This window comes from Trachurus japonicus, chromosome 6, assembly GCF_045865225.1.
Source record: "Trachurus japonicus isolate A0001 chromosome 6, Traja_1.0".
In the NCBI taxonomy this organism is placed as follows: domain Eukaryota; kingdom Metazoa; phylum Chordata; class Actinopteri; order Carangiformes; family Carangidae; genus Trachurus; species Trachurus japonicus.
Genome location: NC_140912.1, coordinates 31685661 through 31707090, shown reverse-complemented (window position 1 = coordinate 31707090; position 21430 = coordinate 31685661). Strand labels below are relative to the sequence as shown.

The window sequence follows — 21430 nt, the reverse complement described above, 5'->3', positions numbered from 1 at the left end:
ACCGTGCACCTTTCTTATGGAATGGCCTCCCACAAGACATCAGAGACGCTACATCCACCGCAATTTTTAAGTCCCGTCTTAAAACTTGTCTGCCATCCAGTCCTCCCATTATGATGGCCTGCTGTCCCTGTCTCCCTTGCCTACCAGAAGCTTCCCTCTTCAGCTGTTGTTAACATTTCCATGTTTCTCACATTCTCTGTTGCAAACTGTTTTCTTGTCTGTAACAACATCTACTGCACGTCTGCCCGTCCTGGGTGAGGGATCCCTCCTCTGTTGCTCACCATGAGGTTTCTCCTGGTTTTTTCCCTGTTAAAAGGGTTTTCCATGGAGTTTTTCCTTAGTCGATGTGAGGGTCTAAGGACAGAGGATGTTGTTATGATGCCATGTTTTTGTTGTAAGGTGTATTGAGACGATGTACTATGGTGATTTTGCACTTTAAATGATTGATTGATTGATTGATTGATTGATTGATTGATTGATTGATATGACTGTAAACTGAATACATTTGTGGTTTGCATTGAATGAATTATGAGACAGGTTAACTTCTTTTTTGTTTCCCACATTCATTTATTAAAATCTCATTAGTCAGTTACATCATATTCATATGGTGGATACATTTGTCCAAAGGACCAGTTTGAACTTTCAAAGTCATAGAAACAAGAGCGAGACATCATCACAAACTGGAATGTTATATGTCTGCACAGTGTTCAGGGTGTTATCAAACAAATATTGTTAATCTTTTGTGCTGTTGATTGATTAAAGTTCCATAAAAGTGCTTGAAATCATCTCTGTTGCCTGTCACCGTGACTACAGGTTAGCAGACGATGCTGCACCAGGGTTCCTGCCACCGTACAGGTTCTCCCTCAGAAAGACCAGCATCTTCCTCCAGGCGTCCTCCTGAGCACCAGAGTGAGCCGCCGTCTCTCCGCCCCACAGAGCCACCACTGCAGAGACATAGGACAGCAGAGACAGTCGTCAACACTTAAAGACCTGAAGCCAAAGAGTTTGAGTCTCCGTCTGCAGCATCTCAGTCTGAAGGTGAACCTACACTTCTGACGGACGTTGACAGTTCTGAAGGTGCTGGCTCGGGCGTGCGGTGTGTACGGAGGTTCGATCAGGTGACCGGCGTTCGGGTACGACAGGACGGTCAGCAGGTGGCTGTTTCCTGCTCGCTCCATCATCTCCTTCATCTGGAAAACAGGAAGTTCAAACATTATCTCACATTGGATACATGTTTGTATCTTTTTTCTATCTTCAATACTTAAATACGAGTGGTACATCTGTATTTACATTTGTATCGTGTGCTGTCAAATGAGAAAAAGGATCATCATTTTTAAAATTGAAATTACTTTTGATACAACTGCAGCTACTTCAATTCAAAACAATAACATGGCTGAGTTTTAAAAAGCTCATGAAATAGTTCATGTCCTATTGTCTTACTGGTTTACTTCAACATATTTTCCACATTAGTGTTGATCCAATTTCCTCCATCTTACTTTCTAATCAGACAAAGTAGCCTAAATGATCATTCACACAGGAAGTCGTCGTGTCAATGAACTCACATCCATCGCAGACTCGTAGGCGGGCCAGTTCTGATCGTCTTCACCTACGACCACCAACAGAGGACACTGGACTCGTCCCATCTGCTCAGAGACAAACAGCAGCAACAGTTCAGACCTGCTTTGTCCATCATGCACCTGAGACATTACTCAGTGCTAATTTATCAATAAATACCAAAGTTTTTAAAGGTTTTTAGAGTTGGCCCAGAAAATAAAGGAACTTCCACATCAAAGTTTAACTCGGGGTCATGGGTGAAAGAACAAAATAGAGACAGTCTGTTCCCTCTAAAATGGGACAGCTTTGATTCAGGTAAATTACACACAAACGTGCTTTTAATGGGTAATTTCTGGGACAAAAATAACAAGGCAGACACATTCTGACGTGGTACTCACATCCACTTTGAGTGAGGGGTGGGTGGGGATGGGCAGCAGCAGGTCTCTGTAGATCGCCTGCTTCTCCTCGTTGAAGCGAGTCTTTGCAGCATTTCTGATTGGACACAAACAGGTGACATCTCTCTTTATTTATCCAGTTTCAATGTTGATAGGACCAGAATGAGCATGTTTTACTCTGCTCGTATTGAATCTGTTCTTTCTCCTAATGTGATTTGTTGGTTCAGTCACCTTAGTCATCAGAACAAAATAAACTAAATTGACTAAATTCTACCAAAACCATGTCTCAAGTCAACGTCTCAGCTGTCTCTGCAGTCATTACCTCTGCAAAGGAGGGTTAGATTTTAATTTATAGTCTTCTAACTTATGTGCTGTGCTTGCTGTCTGCCATGTGATGAGTTGTTGTCATTGTGTTGTGTGTGTCTGCAATCTACACTGACGTTCTTTGCTATGAAGTTCTCATATGACAAACAGAAGTCTAGCCTTTAGCCAATATGAATCTATGGTAGTCCTTATTTCAAAATTAGACTGGTCAATAGGACCACCTCCACAAATTTCTACCATGTAAATAGCATGTATAATTATATTATTCCATTTATAACATATTCTTGTAATTATTATATGAATAATGTGGATAGTGGCTGCCTGAACATCAATAACACTACACTCTTCCTTACTCTCAGGCATTAACCCTTGTAGGCTACTAGTAACAACATTGTAATCTTTAACTAAGATTAGTACATCCACTGTGCTTCTGTTACAATAGTTTAACATGTCCTGTTATAGTATTATGGCCTGTTTCACCTGAACAATCATGCAGCACTTTGTTTTAAGAGGCAATAGCAAAGATGATTAATTAGCTGGTGTTTAATTAACATACACAGGCGTCTTCCTGTGACCATTCAGACGCATTATTTTGAATATTAATCCCTGTATCCCTCATAAATTGTATCTATTTGTTTAGCTTTTACTAAAGGACTCATTTCATGTAGTTTTTTTTATTAGGGGCTGGGAAACCTAAGCTGCCAGGACCCTCTTGTTATCCTGCATGTTCTTCTTCTTTCTTCTTCTTCTTATTCTGAGGAAATCCTACTTGCCATGCGCGAAAAATCACCAAACGTGGTGGCATAAAGGTCCAGTCCCATGCCAGATTACCTCAGATGCAAAAACAGGTCAATAATCCTGATGGTGGCGCTATAGCAGGCCTCTAAAGTCTAACAAATATACCATATGTGCAACAGATTTGCAACTTTCACCCAAATGTAGCCCCAATACTGAAGAAACTTTTGTACATTTAAACCTATTGCAAATTATGAAGTCCATCAAAAACTGTAAAACTTATTAAACTCAATTGTTGCTCAATTGACACCAAACTTGCTACAGAGCATCTTCAGACTGACCTACACAAACAATCCACACAGATGTTTGATTTATTGTGAAAATTGAGCCTACAGGGCATGGAAACATTTTCATGTTCATTTTTTAAAAATGACAAAACTTTGGAGTCATGGTTGCTTGGAAAATATCAGAATTTTATCTCAAAACCTGAATTTTTTGCCTACATGGCTGATACTCTGGGATGCAGGAACATGATCAGTAACTGAAAACAGATGAACTTACTGGCGACAGTAATCAAGTAATTGTTCCACAGATCCGTCAACAGGCTGGACGTGACTCCCACTGATACACACTGCACACCTGAGCTGACACAAAATACAATACATGTAAACATTAAGAACAAAATTCATTTAGATTGCCAAACTATTTGTTTTCTAGGAAACAATACTGATCAAAAACCTTTGGATCAATGAATAGTCCAGCTGTAAGAACCATTCCCACTGGTTCAGCACAGAAATACAAGTGAAATCAGTGTTTCCATTTGACCAAGGTTAGGACTTGTCTTACCTTCACAACTTGGGAGTACGCAGCCATTTTGAAGGCGATACTTGCACCAAAGGAAAGACCCAACATGGCAATCCTGCTGCTGAGGACCTGAGGATGCTGCTGCAGGACTTGATAGGCCGCCTGCAGCAGGGACAGAGACCAGTTATAATGAGGACTATCATCACCAAGACCATTAACATACTTTGGCATTGTCCGATGATTTTGTTCAATCATGTTCTTGAAAAGAAACTAAACTTTTTTTATTATTGAAAATTACTCCTTCATTTAGAAAGTATCAAGACCAAAAGCAGGATCTGATCCTGTGGTTAGTGTCAATATTTGTACTGGCTGTTTTGTACAGCTTTGGATTGTTGGAAGACTTTATTCTGTGTTTAAAGCCTTTCATTACTGGTTTGCCAGGCACCATCTCATTTGCACTTGTTCATGTGGTTATTTACACGTGTCACAGGTTTACTTCTTTTTCTCTGGCACACAGATGAACAGACAGAGACAGGTAAGTTCCAGATAAAGGAAGTTTATTTTTAACAGGGAAAATTGTTCAAACTTCCTAAAATAATGGACGCTGGTGGCAAGGGGGATAGGGAGTATAAAGTCTTTAAAAGAGTCTTTAAACGTTTACTTCACCTCAATGATAGGGCTCGGGCAGTGGAAGGGAGAGGGGAAGGGGAGGGGGTCAGAGGACGTGCAGTGAGGAAGGCGGCGTGGTCCTGGTCCCGACACACAGCGTGGCTGCAGTATTTCTCTGGTTCCGTGGGAGGCAGCGTGTCCTTGACAATCGTCCTTTACCTCCAACGAGCAGTCGCTATTTGTCTCTCGTTCACAGTCCTTCCATCAGCTCGATCGACGAAGCTCTCTGCCGTCGATCAGTGTCTGTTTCCTCAGCTCCACTAGCCAGCCAGCTCGCACACAGTCCTGCCCTGAATGCTTTTCAGCCTGCTGCCTGATTCCTGCATGGCACAGTAATTGGCAACTCGTTGCAGGTGTGATGGGGAGGTCCTTCTGAGCAGTGAAGAGAAACTCATAACAAAGTGAAATCACACAAAAAAAAGTGCAAAACAACACACGAGTGAATAATACACACACAAAGAGTCTCTTCTTAGCTTTGTGACACTCCCCCCAACTTTACCCGTTGTCGTCCCGACAACTGGCTTCTACTCACAAAATCTGGCAGGCCTAACCCCCAGATTTGTCCGTGTGGACCTGCGCGGTGGACTGTCTATGTGTGGGCCCAGTTGTTCTGCTGGAATTTGGGCTTCTTGCATCTGTGCTGCTCTAGGCTCCTGCACTGCTGGTCCTGGTGGCTGTAACTGTTCAGCTGGCTGACCCCTTGCAGCCTGGTCTTGTATTGGCATCCACTGAGGCCTAAAAGGAAGCATCAGGGGGGGCCTACTCACCACTGATCTGTCCTGTAGCGGTCCTGTTTCAGGAGGTGGTTCCTCTATGGGGTATGAACAGTGCCTCAGGTTATTGCGATGAATGGTTTTCTCTGGCCCGTCGCGGCCTTCTGGCCGGATCCTATATACAAGGTCATCAGGAGAGAGGGCTGCAATCACCACAAAAGGCTCCCGTACCCATCGGGGAGCCAATTTCCCTTGGGCTCTCCAACGGAAGTTCCTGATGAGGACCCTCTCTCCAGGTAAGAGTGGTAGAGCTTGCCGTCTTTGATTGTATCGCTGCTGGTCCCTCTTTTGTCTCCTTTGGGCATGTTTTGCAACAGTTTGATATGCCCAGAGCAGGGTTTTGTGGTGGGTTTGTGTCCACCCTCTCGGTGTGGCTCCTTCTGTGGCCGTGCTGGCGCCCATCATCACATCCACCGGGAGACGGGCATGCCTGCCAAACATCACAAAAAAAGGAGACAGGCCAGTAGATTCATGCACAAAGTTATTATAAGCATGTACTAATTCTGGCAGTTTCTGGGGCCATTGTGTCTGTCCCTCCCCCTCTAAGGAACTCAGCATTGTGAGTAGTGTCTGATTGAATCTTTCCACAGAACCATTTCCTTGAGGATGGTAAGGAGTTGTTCGGCTCTTCCGGGCTCCGTACATCTTACACAGTTCTGCCATTACTGAGGACTCAAATGCAGCTCCACGGTCTGAGTGTATCCTCTCTGGGCACCCAAATGGCTGGATGACATGCTGCCAAAGCATCTTAGCTGTTGTTATAGCAGTTTGGTCCCTGGTTGGCATTGCCCATGCAAACCTTGAGAAAACATCTGTCGCCACTAGGATGTTTGGATATACGTCACCGTCTCTCCCCAGGGACAAATAGTCTATTGCTAGTATTTCCATAGGATAAGAAGTGACAACAGACTTCAACGGGGCCCTCACCTCTGGCTGTGATCTCTGCGACCGGCAGTACTCACATTCAGTTGACCATCTGTGAACGTCTTCCCCCTGCCCGGGCCAGTAGAACCTCCGCCTCAAGAGGGACATGGTTTTGGCTCCTGCCATGTGGCCGGCTGCCTCGTGGTATTCCTTCCACACCAACCTCCTCCATCCTGGGGGTACGACAATCTGTGTACACAGTTCACTTGTTCCACCCTCCTCCATGAACCTCATGAGCAGACCATCATTTATCCTTAGCTGGGACCAGCATTTAGTATAAGGTGTTAATAGTTTTCTGTTTGGCCTTTCAATGTGTTCCAATGGTTTACCTTGTTGTACCAGGGTTATAATATATCTTAAAGTGGGGTCTTCCTGCTGGCGTCCCGTCCATTGCTGGAGTTCACCTGATGTGCCATCCTCTGTATCCACAGCCATGACGTGGCATTTTGGTTCCTGGGGCCTCCGTGACAGGGCGTCTGCATTGTTGTTCTCCTTCCCTGGGCGATATTTCACAACAAAATCATAGTTAGCCAATTGTGCCACCCATCTTTGCTCAGCAGCCCCCAGATTAGCAGTGTTCAAATGGACCAAGGGATTATTATCGGTGAACACGGTGAGCTGTGCCCCCCACAAATAGTCCTTGAATTTCTCGGTTATAGCCCACTTCAGTGCAAGTAGTTCCAATTTGAATGAACTGTAGTTTTTATCATTCCGCTCATTTGGGCTCAGAGTTCGACTTGCGTAGGCTATAACTCTCTCCTTTTCTCCTTGTACCTGGGAGAGTACTGCACCCAACCCCTCAAAGCTAGCATCAGTATATAACTTAAAGGGTAGCTTGTAATCTGCATAGGCAAGAATAGGCGCACTCACCATCATCTTCTTCAGGTCTTCGAAGGCTTTTTGGCAGCTGGGTGTCCATTCAACTGGTTGGCTCTTGGACCCCAGCTGTTTGGTACCATGTGTGAGTGTATGCAAAGGAGCAGCAATCTTGGCAAAAGAGGGAATAAACCTTCTATAATAACCCACAAATCCAAGGAAGGAGCGCACCTGTTTTACAGTGGAGGGCGGTGGCCAATCCTGTACTGCTTTAATCCTGTCAGGGTTTGGAGACACTCCTTGTTGGCCAACCACATGTCCCAGGTAATTCACCTCAGTCTGGAACAAGGTGCATTTCTTAGGCTGCAACTTCAGTCCATGTTCGTGGAGTTTCTGAAACACTCTATCCAAATGGGTTAAGTGCATATCAAAGGATCCAGAGTAAACAATTATATCATCAAGATATATGAGCAGAGAGTCATTTACCTGTGATCCGAGGCAGCGTTGCATCAGCCTCTGAAAGGTCGCAGGGGCATTACAGAGTCCAAATGGCATTCTTTCAAACTCATACAGCCCTAAGGGAGTCGCAAAGGCTGTTTTCTCTCTGTCTGCAGGGGCCATCTTAACCTGCCAGTATCCACTGGCAAGATCAAGAGTAGAGTACCACTCGGCTTGGTTTAGTGTGGTCAGGGCTTCTTCGATGCGGGGGAGGGGATAGGCATCCTTGTGGGTGAGGGCATTGAGACGACGGTAGTCCACGCAGAATCTCCAGGCTCCTGATTTCTTTTTAACCAAGACCACTGGGGCTGCCCATGGGCTACTGCTTTCTCGAACAACTCCTCTTTGCAGCATGTTCTGTAGTAGGGATCGTAGCTCTTGGTAGAGACTAGGAGGTACAGGCCGATATCGTTCTCGGGAGGGAGGTGCATTACCTGTAGGAATCTGATGTAGGACGGCCTCTGTTTGCCCAAAGTCCTCCTCATCCTCTGCAAACACACACCTCCATTTAGCCAGCAGTTGGTTCACTCTGTCCTGTTGTTGCTGTGGGAGGTGGGGACACTGGGGAAGGTCTCCTGCAGTGTTATCCTCTGCCAGCTCCTGCACAGCTCTCACCTTCACCTCCACTTCCCCATCTGTCTGTTCCTGTAACACAAACTCATTAGCATAAATTTGGTCAGGTAAGATGCGACAGACTTTTGCTAGTGATTGACGTTGTGGGATCTCGATAGGGTAAGGATGAGGATTACACACACGTATGGGGATTTTATTTTTCACCACTTCAACCACTGTATGTGCCACTTGCCATGTTGTCTCCTCATCCATCCTCTCCACCAAAGCGGTATATGTGGCCTTACCAGTATCCCCAGGAACCTGTGTCCACAACACCATCTCAGTCTCTGGTGGCACTGTGACTGGCTGTTGTTTGGTCAGCCGGGCGGTGACTGGTTGGTCTTCTGTGGGGCCCACCACCGTGGCTCTCTGACAACAGGCGAATACTCTGTCCCATTCACAGCGTGAGTGGGAAGGAACAGCAGATTTAAAAACTTGTAATCCAGGGTGTCCCCCACCATTAACAGTCTCCCACACTGTCCCAATTACATTCATCCCCAGCAATCCATGTTCAGGCCCCATACAGTCATCCGATACAATCAATACTCCTCGTTGTGAGATTTCCATACCCCCAACTTTAAAATCCAATACTACATAGCCTACATAAGGAATGCATAGTCCATTTGCTGCTTTCAACTTTAACCAATTAATAGTTTCTTTGCCTTCTGTCTGTTGGTCTTTATAATGTCTTTTAAAAAAGGCTTCACTAAAAAGGGTTACCTGGGATCCAGTATCGAGGAGGCAAGGGATGGTCTTTCCCCCAGCTGTGACCTCCACTGTTGGACATTCTCCGACGAAAGAGGGCTTCGATGGTGCTCCATTTTGTTGTTCTCCGTCCACTCGCCCTACAGTGGCCGGACTTGAGAGTTTAAAGGTGCCTGGACCTGATGGCGCTGAGAGCAGTCTCGACGGAAGTGCCCAGGTTGTCCACAATGCAAGCAAATTGGGCGTCCCTGTTCATCCCAACGGGGGCGTGCAAGTGGGCGCCGAAGGCGGGCCTGTTCGAGGGCTCTTTCTGTCTGGACTGGGGTCTGTCTGCTGTTCTTCAGTTCCTCTTTCAGGGAATTTCCCAGCTCTGTGACTAGTCTTACCAGTTCTGCCTTGGTTTCATCTTTCCATTTGGTGAAGTCATCAGTAGGGGGCATTGTGGTGACTTGACGGGACTGTCCTTCACAATCATCACCCCAGCCTTCCTTCTCCAATTCCTTCGCTTCCTGAAACAACTCAGAACAAGTCATGACAGGATTTCGGCGTACTTGCCTTTGGAGCTCTTTTTTTATTGGTCCGGCCTGTAGGCTGACAAGGATTTGGTCTCTCAAAGTAGCCTCTTGGTTGGCGGATCCATTTGGTTCTGCTGCTCTCCACTGCTGGAAAGCCTCTCTGATACGCAGACTAAAATCGCTCAATGGTTCCCCACTGCCCTGTCTAATGTTAAAAAATTTTGCCCTTAGGTCAGCAGTAGATGGATTCCTGCCATACAATCTGTTTAAAGATTCAAATATTTTATCAGCTGTATTTGTAGCGTCCTCATTGAGTAGCTGAATCTCCCTTTTAGCGTCCCCCTCTATAGCACTAAGAATAAAATCAATTTTCTGTTGTTCTGTGAGATTCTGAGCCCTAAGAAGGGCTTTCATCTGACTGGCCCAGTCTCCATATTCAAGTCCACTGGTCTTGCCATTAAACTTTGGAGCCCAGGGTACCCCCATGAACCAGGGCCACATTGAATTAAAAGCAGCTGGCCCAGGCTCTGCTGCTGCTGGATTTTCATTACTCATGACTGAACACCTATATACCAGAGATCCTGTCAACAACGCCAAAAAGTGTCACAGGTTTACTTCTTTTTCTCTGGCACACAGATGAACAGACAGAGACAGGTAAGTTCCAGATAAAGGAAGTTTATTTTTAACAGGGAAAATTGTTCAAACTTCCTAAAATAATGGACGCTGGTGGCAAGGGGGATAGGGAGTATAAAGTCTTTAAAAGAGTCTTTAAACGTTTACTTCACCTCAATGATAGGGCTCGGGCAGTGGAAGGGAGAGGGGAAGGGGAGGGGGTCAGAGGACGTGCAGTGAGGAAGGCGGCGTGGTCCTGGTCCCGACACACAGCGTGGCTGCAGTATTTCTCTGGTTCCGTGGGAGGCAGCGTGTCCTTGACAATCGTCCTTTACCTCCAACGAGCAGTCGCTATTTGTCTCTCGTTCACAGTCCTTCCATCAGCTCGATCGACGAAGCTCTCTGCCGTCGATCAGTGTCTGTTTCCTCAGCTCCACTAGCCAGCCAGCTCGCACACAGTCCTGCCCTGAATGCTTTTCAGCCTGCTGCCTGATTCCTGCATGGCACAGTAATTGGCAACTCGTTGCAGGTGTGATGGGGAGGTCCTTCTGAGCAGTGAAGAGAAACTCATAACAAAGTGAAATCACACAAAAAAAAGTGCAAAACAACACACGAGTGAATAATACACACACAAAGAGTCTCTTCTTAGCTTTGTGACACACGGACAAGACGATTAAATAAAACAGCCTGAACTGATCTCTGTGCTTTGCTCTGGGATATTTAGTCACAAAAGTACTAATGATACATCTAAATTGGGTTCACCTAAATTGAGATTAGGAAAACCCGTAGGCTATGCCAGGGCATGACTCTGATGCTTCCTCTACTAGTCTATGAATTCAACATCATGATGGTTTCATTGGCACATAAAACACACACACATCCAGGTAACAGGCAGTTGTCCTGGCAGCTTCCAGCTCCCCTAAACTCAACCATACCAACAGGGTGTGACTCAACCAAAAATAAGAAATTTAGGATAACGTTAACCTGTCTAAATGTCCACTTATAGGATGTTCTTTCAGTTTACCTCAAAGTACTCGTTGTCCACCATCTTCCCGGTTTCCATGGTGATTTTAGGAGTCAGGAAGTTAAGAGCCAGGGAGGCGAAGCCGTGGGAGGCCAACAACGCTGCCCGGCACTCCACCAACTTCCCTCCAGCTGCCCAAAGGTCCAGGATGCCGGGGAAAGGTCCGGGTCCTTCAGACAAGTAAAAACCCAAAAGACAGATGGTTTCCATTGGGTTTTTCCCACAGTACAAACTACCAATTTAGCTTGGGTGGTTGATGTTTATCTAGTTTTCGTTGAGATGAGAAACAAATGCACACCATAGTTCTTGTAGAGGTGCTGGCGATGGAAAGAGAAAAGGTGCACACTCAGCTCCAAGTGCACTCAACTCCAACGTTTCAGCCAGTACAAGGCCTTTGTCAAGACTTGACAAAGACCTTGTACTGGCCGAAACACTGTCAAATAAATTTCTTGCATTTGTTGAGTTGAGTGTGCGCCGTTTCTCTTTCCTTCCTGTCTAGTTTTTCTTGCCAACCACACACTACGACTCTACATCCCTCCAGACTCTCCTCCGGTCCTACCTGAGGGCAGGAAAAGGGTCGCACTGAGGTTGTCCTCAGTGATCGGGATCCTTCGGACACCCGGCGCCATGTACCAGCGCTCCACCACCACACTGGCCAACAGCACCTGGTCCATGAAGCCCTCAGTCTGGTGACCCTGGTACACTGAGATTGTGACTTCCATGGGAGTCTGGACGTTCAGCTTCCTCATCCTGAAAGATCATGGAAGAATCAGATCTGATATTGATAATTGATCCAGGTACTGATATGAATCACCTGAACAGTTTTGACCTGGTTGGTGTACCTGAGTCCAGGTTTGCTGCCTGGAACCGGTCTGAGGCTCCACAGAAGACCCATCGCTTGAACCCCAGAATACGTCCCCCCCAGACTGGGATCCTCTGACACTGGGAAGTAAAGAGTGGTGATCCTTGAAGGCTTCATTGTGTCAAATATTTACTTAAAGGGCAGTCTGACATCTTGAGTAGATTCCAGTTTTTTAAATAGCTCACTTATTTGCTAAGAATTATCCATTATAGCTGCAAGCTGCCTCATGAAGACTGTTGACTTAATTGTTGAAATTATTATTAGTAAATGCACTTACAGTTGAGAACTTACAGTAAACTGGGCCCTTATTGTCTTTCACTACAATTTATTACAATTATGTATCTGAATTTTAGCATTAACAACATTTCCTGTACTGAACAACATACCATTCACATTCCCGGTAGCTTCAGCATTGTAGTGACCAAATGCCTCCCAGCTGTGTCCGTCCTCACACTGGTGGTAGGCATGGACGGTCACCTGGAGACCAGATGGGAGATTCTGGACCAGGACAACAAACTTCTCGTCCATAAGTCCTCTGGACGGCTGGACCGACAGCTTCACACCAAATTGGTTCCTGTCCATCCTGAACCCAGTAAACTGATGAAACAACCAAAGACAAAACACAAACTATCAGACGATGATAAACAACAATAGAAAGACAACAGATACTAACATTTGCAGTTGGTCCAGAGAAATCATCTAATTCATGAAAACAATTCATTCTCTATCAAAGTTCATTTGCCGTTTATCCCATTAATTACTTACTGTAAAAGTGGAGAGCAGATCAAAGCTGTCGTCAATCCCCTGGCGTTGAGCTTGTCTATGAGTCTGGAAACAAAGTTGTCACAGTTTGTGTGCCAGTCTGGAGGGAATTGGCAATTAAACTGTCGAGTCTGCAGCCTCTGTCTCCTCCCCCAAAAAACAACACTTAGTTTGGACACATGGTGGTGCCATGACACAACTGAAACTCCACATTTCAGTCAGGTGAAACCAACCCTAACCCTAACCCTAATGCACATCAGCTTGAAAATTGTTAAAAAGAGGTCTAAAAAATTGACTGTTAATGTTCCTAGTGGGTAATAAATATGTGTTTTACATGTCGGGGATCGATCCAATTTCTGTATCAGGGGTTTAAATTCTTCATTTTCATCAAACAAGTAGCAGAAGTCTTTTTGAGAAAATCCTTAGAACCATCAGTGTGACTTTGAAACAGATACATAATGGATGGATTTATTGTTCCCCATCTGACTTTCTGTTGTGTATCATGGTAAACTGAATACATTTGTGGTTTGCATTGCTGCTCAGACGACATAAATCAAATCAACTTTGAAACATGTTGTGTTTTTTACTGTCATTTATTAAAATTACATTAGTTGATTATATCACCTTCATGTGGTGGATCAATTTATCCAAAGTACATTCAAAGTCAAAGAAACAAGAGTATGATGTCATCACAAACTGGAATGTTGACATAGACAGATAGACAGATAGAAGTGCTTTGATCCATGTCTGTGGAGGTTCTTAGGTGGCCCAGGTCATTGTAGTCTTTAAGTGCTGAATTGAAGGCAACTGGACTTCTTTTCGTGGTTGCTTGAAGACGTTTCACCATTCATCCAAGACTTCTTCATTTCTAAAAAAAAAAAATGGTTGGGGAGTCCAAGGTATTTAACCTTAGTGGGGAGAAACACCACTTAAGGGTAATTTTCCAGGGCCAGGGAAATACCCCTGTGGAACTATAGCAGGAAACACCCCAGAAGGACCATCTCCCAGAACTTTAACAAATAAACAAATCCCTGCCTTGGAATAGGTACTTGGAAGTACCTATACGGGTTCTACTCTGCAGTGGACACACAACGGCCTGGAGGGCGGAGTGAGCACCTTTGAAGTTCCTGCCTCCTAAGTTTTACCAGGAACTTCTGACACTTCTTGACACAATGGACAGAATGGGGATCCATAACAAAGTGAAGTAAAGACATCCTGAGTCTAGCCCAGCCAATGCCAGGGTCAGCAAATGTCTCCAACAGTGGAACAGCCAAGGTAGGCAGCCAGCCCAATGAATGGAGAGAGGGATCTTCCCAAATGGACGCTTTGCCTCTGGCCATGACCAACCGTGAACTGTTCAGACTCATGTGAGCGCAGTGGACCCCCTTCAAACAGCTCATAAGATGTTCACCACAGAAGACCTGGCTGAACCAAATACAGCCGCGCTCGCACTCAACTACTGGAAGGACATGATATAAATGACGGTTGGACAGAGAAAAAGAATAACCGAGCCCTGTCCTGAACAGCTCGTTCTCCTGTGTTGTGGCTGTTTGGTTTATCGTATGAGTTGGAGCACTCCTCACTGCATTGGACTATGCAACGTTGCAAAGCTTGTGTCTTGGTGTTTTGTCCTTTGGGTTAGGTAATTTCTGTCCGAGTGTCAGTGTTGTTGGGTTTGAAATGTACTGGGATGTTGTGTTTGGATTTAGGATATTTTTTTCCAAACATAACGTACAAGTGCATTTTACTTCCAAGGTTTTTTTCCCCCCACTAAGGTTAAATACTTGGGACTCCCCAACCAACTAAAGAATCCTTTTAGACGAAAGGTGAATCGTCTTAAGTTCAAACAACCAAGAAAGAAGTCCAGTTAAAGATATGTGACTTACTACAGTGGCCCCGGGTGGCCTCAAAACACTGCTACTCCAGAAAATGTGTTTGTTTATTTCATATACATTCTGTTAAGGTGCAGCATGTCAAGCTCTCAGGGCCACCGTCCATTTCTGAAAAGAAACTGATCAGAAAATTACACAAATGACCAGTGACCATCGTCTGACCATGAAACAAGCAGTTCCTCTCACAGAGATCCACTTCTTTCTCCTGCTGATGTTTGACCTGTATCTGCAGGATAACTCCATGAATACACAAGTGGACAGCGGTTCTGATTAAAGTGCCGGTTATCAAACAAATATTGTTAATCTTTTGTGCTGTTGATTCCATTAAAGTTCCATAAAAGTGCTTGAACCATCTCATCATCTCTGTTGTCTGTCACCGTGACTACAGGTTAGCAGACGATGCTGCACCAGGGTTCCTGCCACCGTACAGGTTCTCCCTCAGAAAGACCAGCATCTTCCTCCAGGCGTCCTCCTGAGCACGAGAGTGAGCCGCCGTCTCTCCGCCCCACAGAGCCACCACTGCAGAGACAAAGGACAGCAGAGACAGTCGTCAACACTTAAAGACCTGAAGCCAAAGAGTTTGTGTCTCCGTCTGCAGCTTCTCAGTCTGAAGGTAAACCTACACAACTGACGGGTGTTGACAGTTCTGAAGGTGCTGGCTCGGGCGTGCGGCGTGAACGGGGGTTCGATCAGGTGACCGGCGTTCGGGTACGACAGGACGGTCAGCAGGTGGCTGTTTCCTGCTCGCTCCATCATCTCCTTCATCTGGAGAACAGGAAGTTCAAACATTATCTCACATTGGATACATGTTTGGTTTTACTTTCTATCTTCAATACTTAAATACGGGTGGTACACAAGTATTTACATTTGTATAGTGCGAGAAAAAGAGAAAAAGGATGATCATTTTTAAAATTAAAATTATTTTTGATACAACTGCAGCTACTTCAATTCATTCAATTCATATTTTCCACATTAGTGTTGATCCAATTTCCTCCATCTTACTTTCTAATCAGACAAAGTAAATGATCATTCACACAGGAAGTCGTCGTGTCAATGAACTCACATCCATCGCAGACTCGTAGGCGGGCCAGTTCTGATCGTCTTCGCCTACGACCACCAACAGAGGACACTGGACTCGTCCCATCTGCTCAGAGACAAACAGCAGCAACAGTTCAGACCTTTGTCCATCATGTACCTGAGACATTACTTAAGTTAAATCAGCTAAGTTTTTTTTGAGATTTCAGATTTCAGAATGGGAACATTATCTGATCCACATCACAGTTTCACCCATGAAACAAATAGGATTTCAGGGAAATTATACACATAATGTACTTTTGTTGGGACAAAAAAAAGAATAAGACAGAGTCATTGTGGCCAAGTGGTGGGCTACTCACATCCACTTTGAACTCGGGGTCGGTGGGGATGGGCAGCAGCAGGCCTTTCCAGATCGCCTGGTTCTCCTCGTTGAAGCGAGTCTTTGCAGCATTTCTGATTGGACACAAACAGGTGTCATCTCTCTATGACTAAATCCTCTCAATCTGTGGAAGTCATGATTTCAAACTAAGAGCAGCTAATACTTGGCTATACAAATGACAACTTCTGCTATGTAGATCAAATTAGCTGGTGTTTGATAACATACAGTTCACATTTATCATTACACAACTAAGTGTAAGTTGTTTGAGATTTTTGATCCACTGCAGTTGAATCACTAACCTTATACACATTTAGCTAAAGGCTAATCAAGCTAGCAACCTACAGGAGCAAACATGCTAATTCGACCGTTAATCTACGAACAGCACAGTCTGCAGCTAACAGTGGCTAGTGTACGTTTAAAACATAATGCAATTTACATTTCAATCATTTTTTAAGTTGTAAATTCATTGAAACTGTGCGTTCAGTGAGTTGCCACATGAACTCAGCTGAACATCATAGTCATTCTCTCATCTTTTCAATGAGTTTTTTTGTTGAGTTTTTTCACATTACAACATTTTCATCAGTATTTGACTTTGTTGGAGGTTAAATGAGTTTACTTGGTTTTCTATGAATTTCTGAGTGTTTCAGATTTGAGATGATGTTTGTCCTGAGGATAGTACTGGAGGAAAGATCACTGTATACCCTCTGAGAACAAGATGACAACAGATGGTAGTGAAAAAGTAACTGACGACAGATCAACTTACTTATTAAAGTGACTAAGTATTTCTTCCACAGACCCGTCAACAGGCTGGACGTGACTCCCACTAATACACACCGCACACCGGAGCTGTTGAATATGAATACAAGAAAAACATCAAGTTCCTGTAACAATTTGTCTTTTCATTAGGCCTATTTGTAGTATTCTGAATACTTGAAGGTCAATTGTTGGGTTATTTAGAAAATAGATTAAATTAATTTGAACTTTCAATGGCCATTTGTGGTTTGCCGCTATAATTCAAAAGAATACATAAGTTAGAAAAGGTAATCATTCAAAACTATTGCCAAACTATTTCCTTTTCAGGAAGCAGCAGAGGTTTAAATGACCTTTGGGTTGAAGGTGAACAAACGGTTTCCTTTTATTTCAAATTTCTTTTACCTTTACAACTTGGGAGTACGCAGCCATTTTGAGGGTGATACTTGTGCCAAAGGAAAGACCCAACATGGCGATCCTGCTGCCGAGGACCTGAGGATGCTGCTGCAGGACTCTGTAGGCCGCCTGCAGCAGGGACAGAGACCAGTTATAATGTGGACTACCATCACCAAGACCAGCACTCTGTTCTGGACTACAGTGTTCATATTGCCATCATATCATGTCACTGAACTTTTGATGGTTCACAGCTCAAATGTGAAGTCTTTGTACCGGCAAGTGGCCTCATGCCTCCATAAACCAGCTCTCTTCAGATCTTGGCAGCCGATCTATCAGTGTGAAGCAGGCTGCTGTAATCTGGATTTATTCTTTGACTCTGAACTGTCCACTCATTGTCATAGGATGTTGTGCAATCATGTTCTTTATCTCTTAAACTTAACATTACTTGCACAATAAGTTAATTGGCATTGAACTTGAATCCTTCATTTAGAAAGTGCTAAGACCAATAGCAAGATCTGATCCTGTGTTTTCAGTGTCAATAATTGGACTGGCTGTTTTACAGCTCTGGATTGTTGGAAGACTTCTTTTGTGTTGATTTTCTGCTCATTACTGGTTTGTCAGTTACACTTGTTCATGTGGTTATTTGCACAGAAAAGATGATAAAATAAAACAGCCTGATCTGATCGCTGTGCTACGCTCCGGGATATTTAGACAGACATACTAATGATACATATAAACTGATTTTACATTAATTAAAATCAGCAGGACTCATCTGTCAAGGCACAAATCTTGAGCAGTGTCTGGTCTGAGTGAATGAGCGTCTTTGTAAAGGTGAATGAACCTTTGGTTGAGCAATGGTTATATTGACATATAAACACACACACATGAAGATAACAGGTGACATTTACCCCAAATAACTACCTTATTGTTGACAGAGTCTGACTGTCTTAACTGTCTGGTTACTTAAGGTGATTCCAGACCTGATTTAGGGGAAAAGTCATACCAGATGACTATCTCCTTATCCAAAGGTTCTTATCTTAAATAAACGCTACAAACTTTAGGATAGCTTCAATCCGCCCAAATGCTCACTCATATAGGCACCTCAAAGTACTCATTGTCGACCATCTTCCCAGTTTCCATGGTGATTTTAGGAGTCAGGTAGTCAAGAGCCAGGGAGGCGAAGCCATGGGAAGCAAACAACGCGGCCCGGTACTCCACCAACTTCCCTCCACCTCCCCAAAGGTCCAGGATGCCGGGGGAGGGTCCAGGTCCTTCAGACAAGTCAGAACAACAAAGATGATGAAGACGATGATCATGTACGTTTCACATCTTTCTGTTAAAATCTGTCAAGTTCTGAACCAAGGAAACTGGTAACAGAGGCTCCACAAGGCTCAATGCTGGGTCCCCTTCCTTTTCTTCCTCAGTAGGCCCTACCCCCGCTCATGTGGCTCCTACAACTGTAAAGCTACGGTGATGACTACCCATCTACAGCCTCCCTCCCTCCAGACTCTCCTCTGGTCCTACCTGAGGGCAGGAAAAGTGTCGCCCTTCAGACAAGTGAAAACCCAAAAGACAGATGGTTTTCATTGGTTTTTCCCACAGTACAAACTACCAATTTAGGTTGGGTGGTTGATTGGTGGTTGGTTTGATGTTTGTCTAGTTTTTCTTGCCAACCACACACTATGACTCTGCATCCCTCCAGACTCTCCTCTGGTCCTACCTGAGGGCAGAAAAAGGGTCGCGCTTAGGTTGTCCTGAGTGATTGGGATCCTCCGGACACCCGGCGCCATGTACCAGCGCTCCACCACCACACTGGCCAACGGCACCTGGTCCATGAAGCCCTCCGTCTGGTGACCCTGGTACACTGAGATTGTGACCTCCATGGGAGTCTGGACGTTCATCTTCCTCATCCTGAAGGATCATAGGAGAATCAGATCTGATATTAATAACTGATCCAGGTACTGATGTGAATAACCTGAACAGTTTTGTCCTGGTTGGTGTACCTGAGTCCAGGTTTGCTGCCTGGAACCGGTCTGAGGCTCCACAGAAGACCCATCGCTTCAACCCCAGAATACGTCCCCCCCAGACTGGGATCCTCTGACACTGGGAAGTAAAGAGTCAAACAGTATTTCTTATTTTGTTGTCCATTCTCTCACAAATGTTTCTGAACCTTCAACCGTTTCTAGATTATTTTTTCCTGTATTGAACCACTTACCGTTCACATTCCCGGAAGTGTCGGCGTTGTAGTGACCGAACCCCTCCCAGCTGTGTCCGTCCTCACACTGGTGGGAGGCGTGGACCGTCACCTGGAGACCAGGTGGGACATTCTGGACCAGGACAACAAACTTCTCGTCCATGAGTCCTCTGGTCGGCTGGACCGACAGCTTCACACAAAACTGCTTCCTGTCCATCCTGAACCGAGTAAACTGACGAAACAACCAGAGACAAAACACAAACTAAAACCATTTGATTGGACACAGTATGAAAAACAACAGCAGAAGATGGTGAATGCAGTTCAGCCAATCAAATCTTATGCTAACCTAACCCTATGTCAATGTTCTTACTAATATATTAACAATGTTTGGGATATATTGTCATTACAAACCAAAACTTCAAATTTGTACATATATTCAAATGATGAATCCATATACAAATGACTTTATTTTTTTATTAATTCATTTGTCTGTCAGCTCATCTACCATTTACCGAAGAATTAAAAAGCCTGATGGCTACGCCTCCATACGTTTATACCAAATATGTATTTAATGTATATATTTTGTCAATTAGATATGGAAAAAATGGAATCGCAGATGTTTGAAGAACAGTTTTACATATACGTCTTATACGTCATCTACCTGTTCAAGGAAACTGGTCTCAGACTTTTGGACCCTTTGGGTTTATTATATCAACATATACTGTATAATATTATATATCAATGTATGAAAGTGCTTTATAAATAAAGTTTGTTTGATTGATTGGTATGAACGAATATATATAAATCTAACAATACACACACACACACACACACACACACACACACACACACACACACACACATGCAGATATATAATTTTTTTTCTTCAATACATTTTTCCTTCTTGTATCTGTGCTTTTATTTATTTCCCTGTTTCCTATCGAGTTTTTTTCTACCTCTGTGCCTGAGCTGCTGTGATTTGTAAATGTCTCCATTGATAAATAAAGATTTATTTTATCTCATCTTATCTTATCTTATCTCAAACGCATCTATTTGTGTAGGCTATTTAAGTTTTTTTCAAGGTTCATATATAAGTACCGGGTATGCACATTGGCCACAGTAGCTACAGTTGTGCATGTGGTTTAACCTGATCCGAGGTTCATTGAGGTTGTTTAACTTCACCTCCTGTGTCATTCGAGTGGCATTAACTATTTCTAATGTTGTTTCTAATGGGATTTAAATACATTAGAAACAGTTGTGTGATTGTAGTAATACTAGTACGAGTGGCACGGATCCCCGCAGGCGCGTCAACACGAGTCTAAAGTCCATAAGAAGTCCTTATATGAAGTGTGAAGTTTACTCACATAGGACAGATGTGTGCAGCTGTGTCCTCGCGCTCTGCCGGGTGGTCTCCGTGGGTGTCTCTAGGTGTTGTTGGACTCGGTGTCTCGGTGCGTGGACTCGGACTCAGTGTGTGTGGAAGAAATCCAGGTCGTTGTTTATGGACTTCACCACCAGCGGCCGAGGCAGAGCTGCAGACTCCTCCCACTGACACGTTACCGCGTCCGGACACAAGGTGGCGCCATGGAGCCGCTCAGCTGGTGAAGATGAGACCAATACACTTTTACTGTAACATAAAGAAATGTGACACATCTGTCCCTATGGCGACGGTGATGCCGCCAACATCTGTCAAGTTTATTACATAGCCTACCCATTACATTATTAATGTTTATCAAAAAAATATCCATATGATGAGTTTTCTTTGGTAAAACAACTTTCAACCTTATAATAATATTTAATTTGCATGTTTATTAGAGCAATTTCTTTTTGTTTATACTGTATATATTTATATTATTTTTAAGTTTTCTTATTCTGGGAAACTGGTCTCAGACATTTGGACTCAGCTGTTTATGACATCAGTTAAAGGGACAATGAGGAGTTTCTATTCGGTTATAAAAAAGTCTCACGTTAATGTGGATGAATCTACGCTACCCACACTTGTTAATGGGCCCATTTTCAATAAATAATATATTGTTTTGTCTCTACCGTTGTTTTGTTATTATTAGTGGTGGCGGAAATGCTGGTCGAGCCGACCAGCGTTTCCTTACTTTCGGTTTTGTGGCGAGTCATGAGAATAACGGAGCCGAATCACCGTTTATGGTCGGAACTACGACGGTATGTGATCGTCTTCCAACCTCTG

General features: G+C 44.1%; 2 protein-coding genes across 2 annotated transcripts; both read right to left on the bottom strand.

Moving 5' to 3' along the window:
- Positions 1 to 762: 762 nt before the first annotated feature.
- On the bottom strand, positions 763 to 12419 carry LOC146986470 (peroxisomal succinyl-coenzyme A thioesterase-like). The gene is made up of 10 exons (XM_085780220.1): positions 12209 to 12419; positions 11803 to 11902; positions 11520 to 11710; positions 10961 to 11130; positions 3855 to 3974; positions 3570 to 3652; positions 1953 to 2046; positions 1563 to 1643; positions 1049 to 1190; positions 763 to 944 (listed from the first exon to the last, which is right to left on the bottom strand). Exons 1-10 carry the CDS (start codon positions 12402 to 12404, stop codon positions 808 to 810), a joined length of 1314 nt encoding a protein of 437 aa, XP_085636346.1. The 5' UTR covers positions 12405 to 12419; the 3' UTR covers positions 763 to 807.
- A 2131-nt stretch (positions 12420 to 14550) lies between these two features.
- Positions 14551 to 20779, bottom strand: LOC146986469 (peroxisomal succinyl-coenzyme A thioesterase-like). Its single transcript, XM_085780219.1, has 11 exons — positions 20595 to 20779; positions 19252 to 19462; positions 19040 to 19139; positions 18757 to 18947; positions 18138 to 18307; positions 17046 to 17165; positions 16654 to 16736; positions 15871 to 15964; positions 15540 to 15620; positions 15100 to 15241; positions 14551 to 14995 (listed from the first exon to the last, which is right to left on the bottom strand). Exons 2-11 carry the CDS (start codon positions 19445 to 19447, stop codon positions 14859 to 14861), a joined length of 1314 nt encoding a protein of 437 aa, XP_085636345.1. The 5' UTR covers positions 19448 to 19462; positions 20595 to 20779; the 3' UTR covers positions 14551 to 14858.
- Between the last annotated feature and the right edge of the window lie 651 nt (positions 20780 to 21430).

Bases quoted from the DNA above. Each gene is read 5' to 3' on its own strand.
- LOC146986469 (XM_085780219.1), bottom strand. From the start codon at position 19,447: ATGGACAGGAAGCAGTTTTGTGTGAAGCTGTCGGTCCAGCCGACCAGA. The intron at 15,965-16,653 runs GTAAGTTGATCT...GTGTCCAATCAG, and splicing joins ATACTTAGTCACTTTAATAA to AAATGCTGCAAAGACTCGCT. The intron at 15,621-15,870 runs GTGAGTAGCCCA...GTCTCTGAGCAG, and splicing joins ACCCCGAGTTCAAAGTGGAT to ATGGGACGAGTCCAGTGTCC.
- LOC146986470 (XM_085780220.1), bottom strand. From the start codon at position 12,404: ATGGACAGGAACCAATTTGGTGTGAAGCTGTCGGTCCAGCCGTCCAGA. The intron at 11,131-11,519 runs GTAGGACCGGAG...ACTTGTCTGAAG, and splicing joins GACCCTTTTCCTGCCCTCAG to GACCCGGACCTTTCCCCGGC. The intron at 1,191-1,562 runs GTGAGTTCATTG...CCTGTTTTCCAG, and splicing joins CCTACGAGTCTGCGATGGAT to ATGAAGGAGATGATGGAGCG.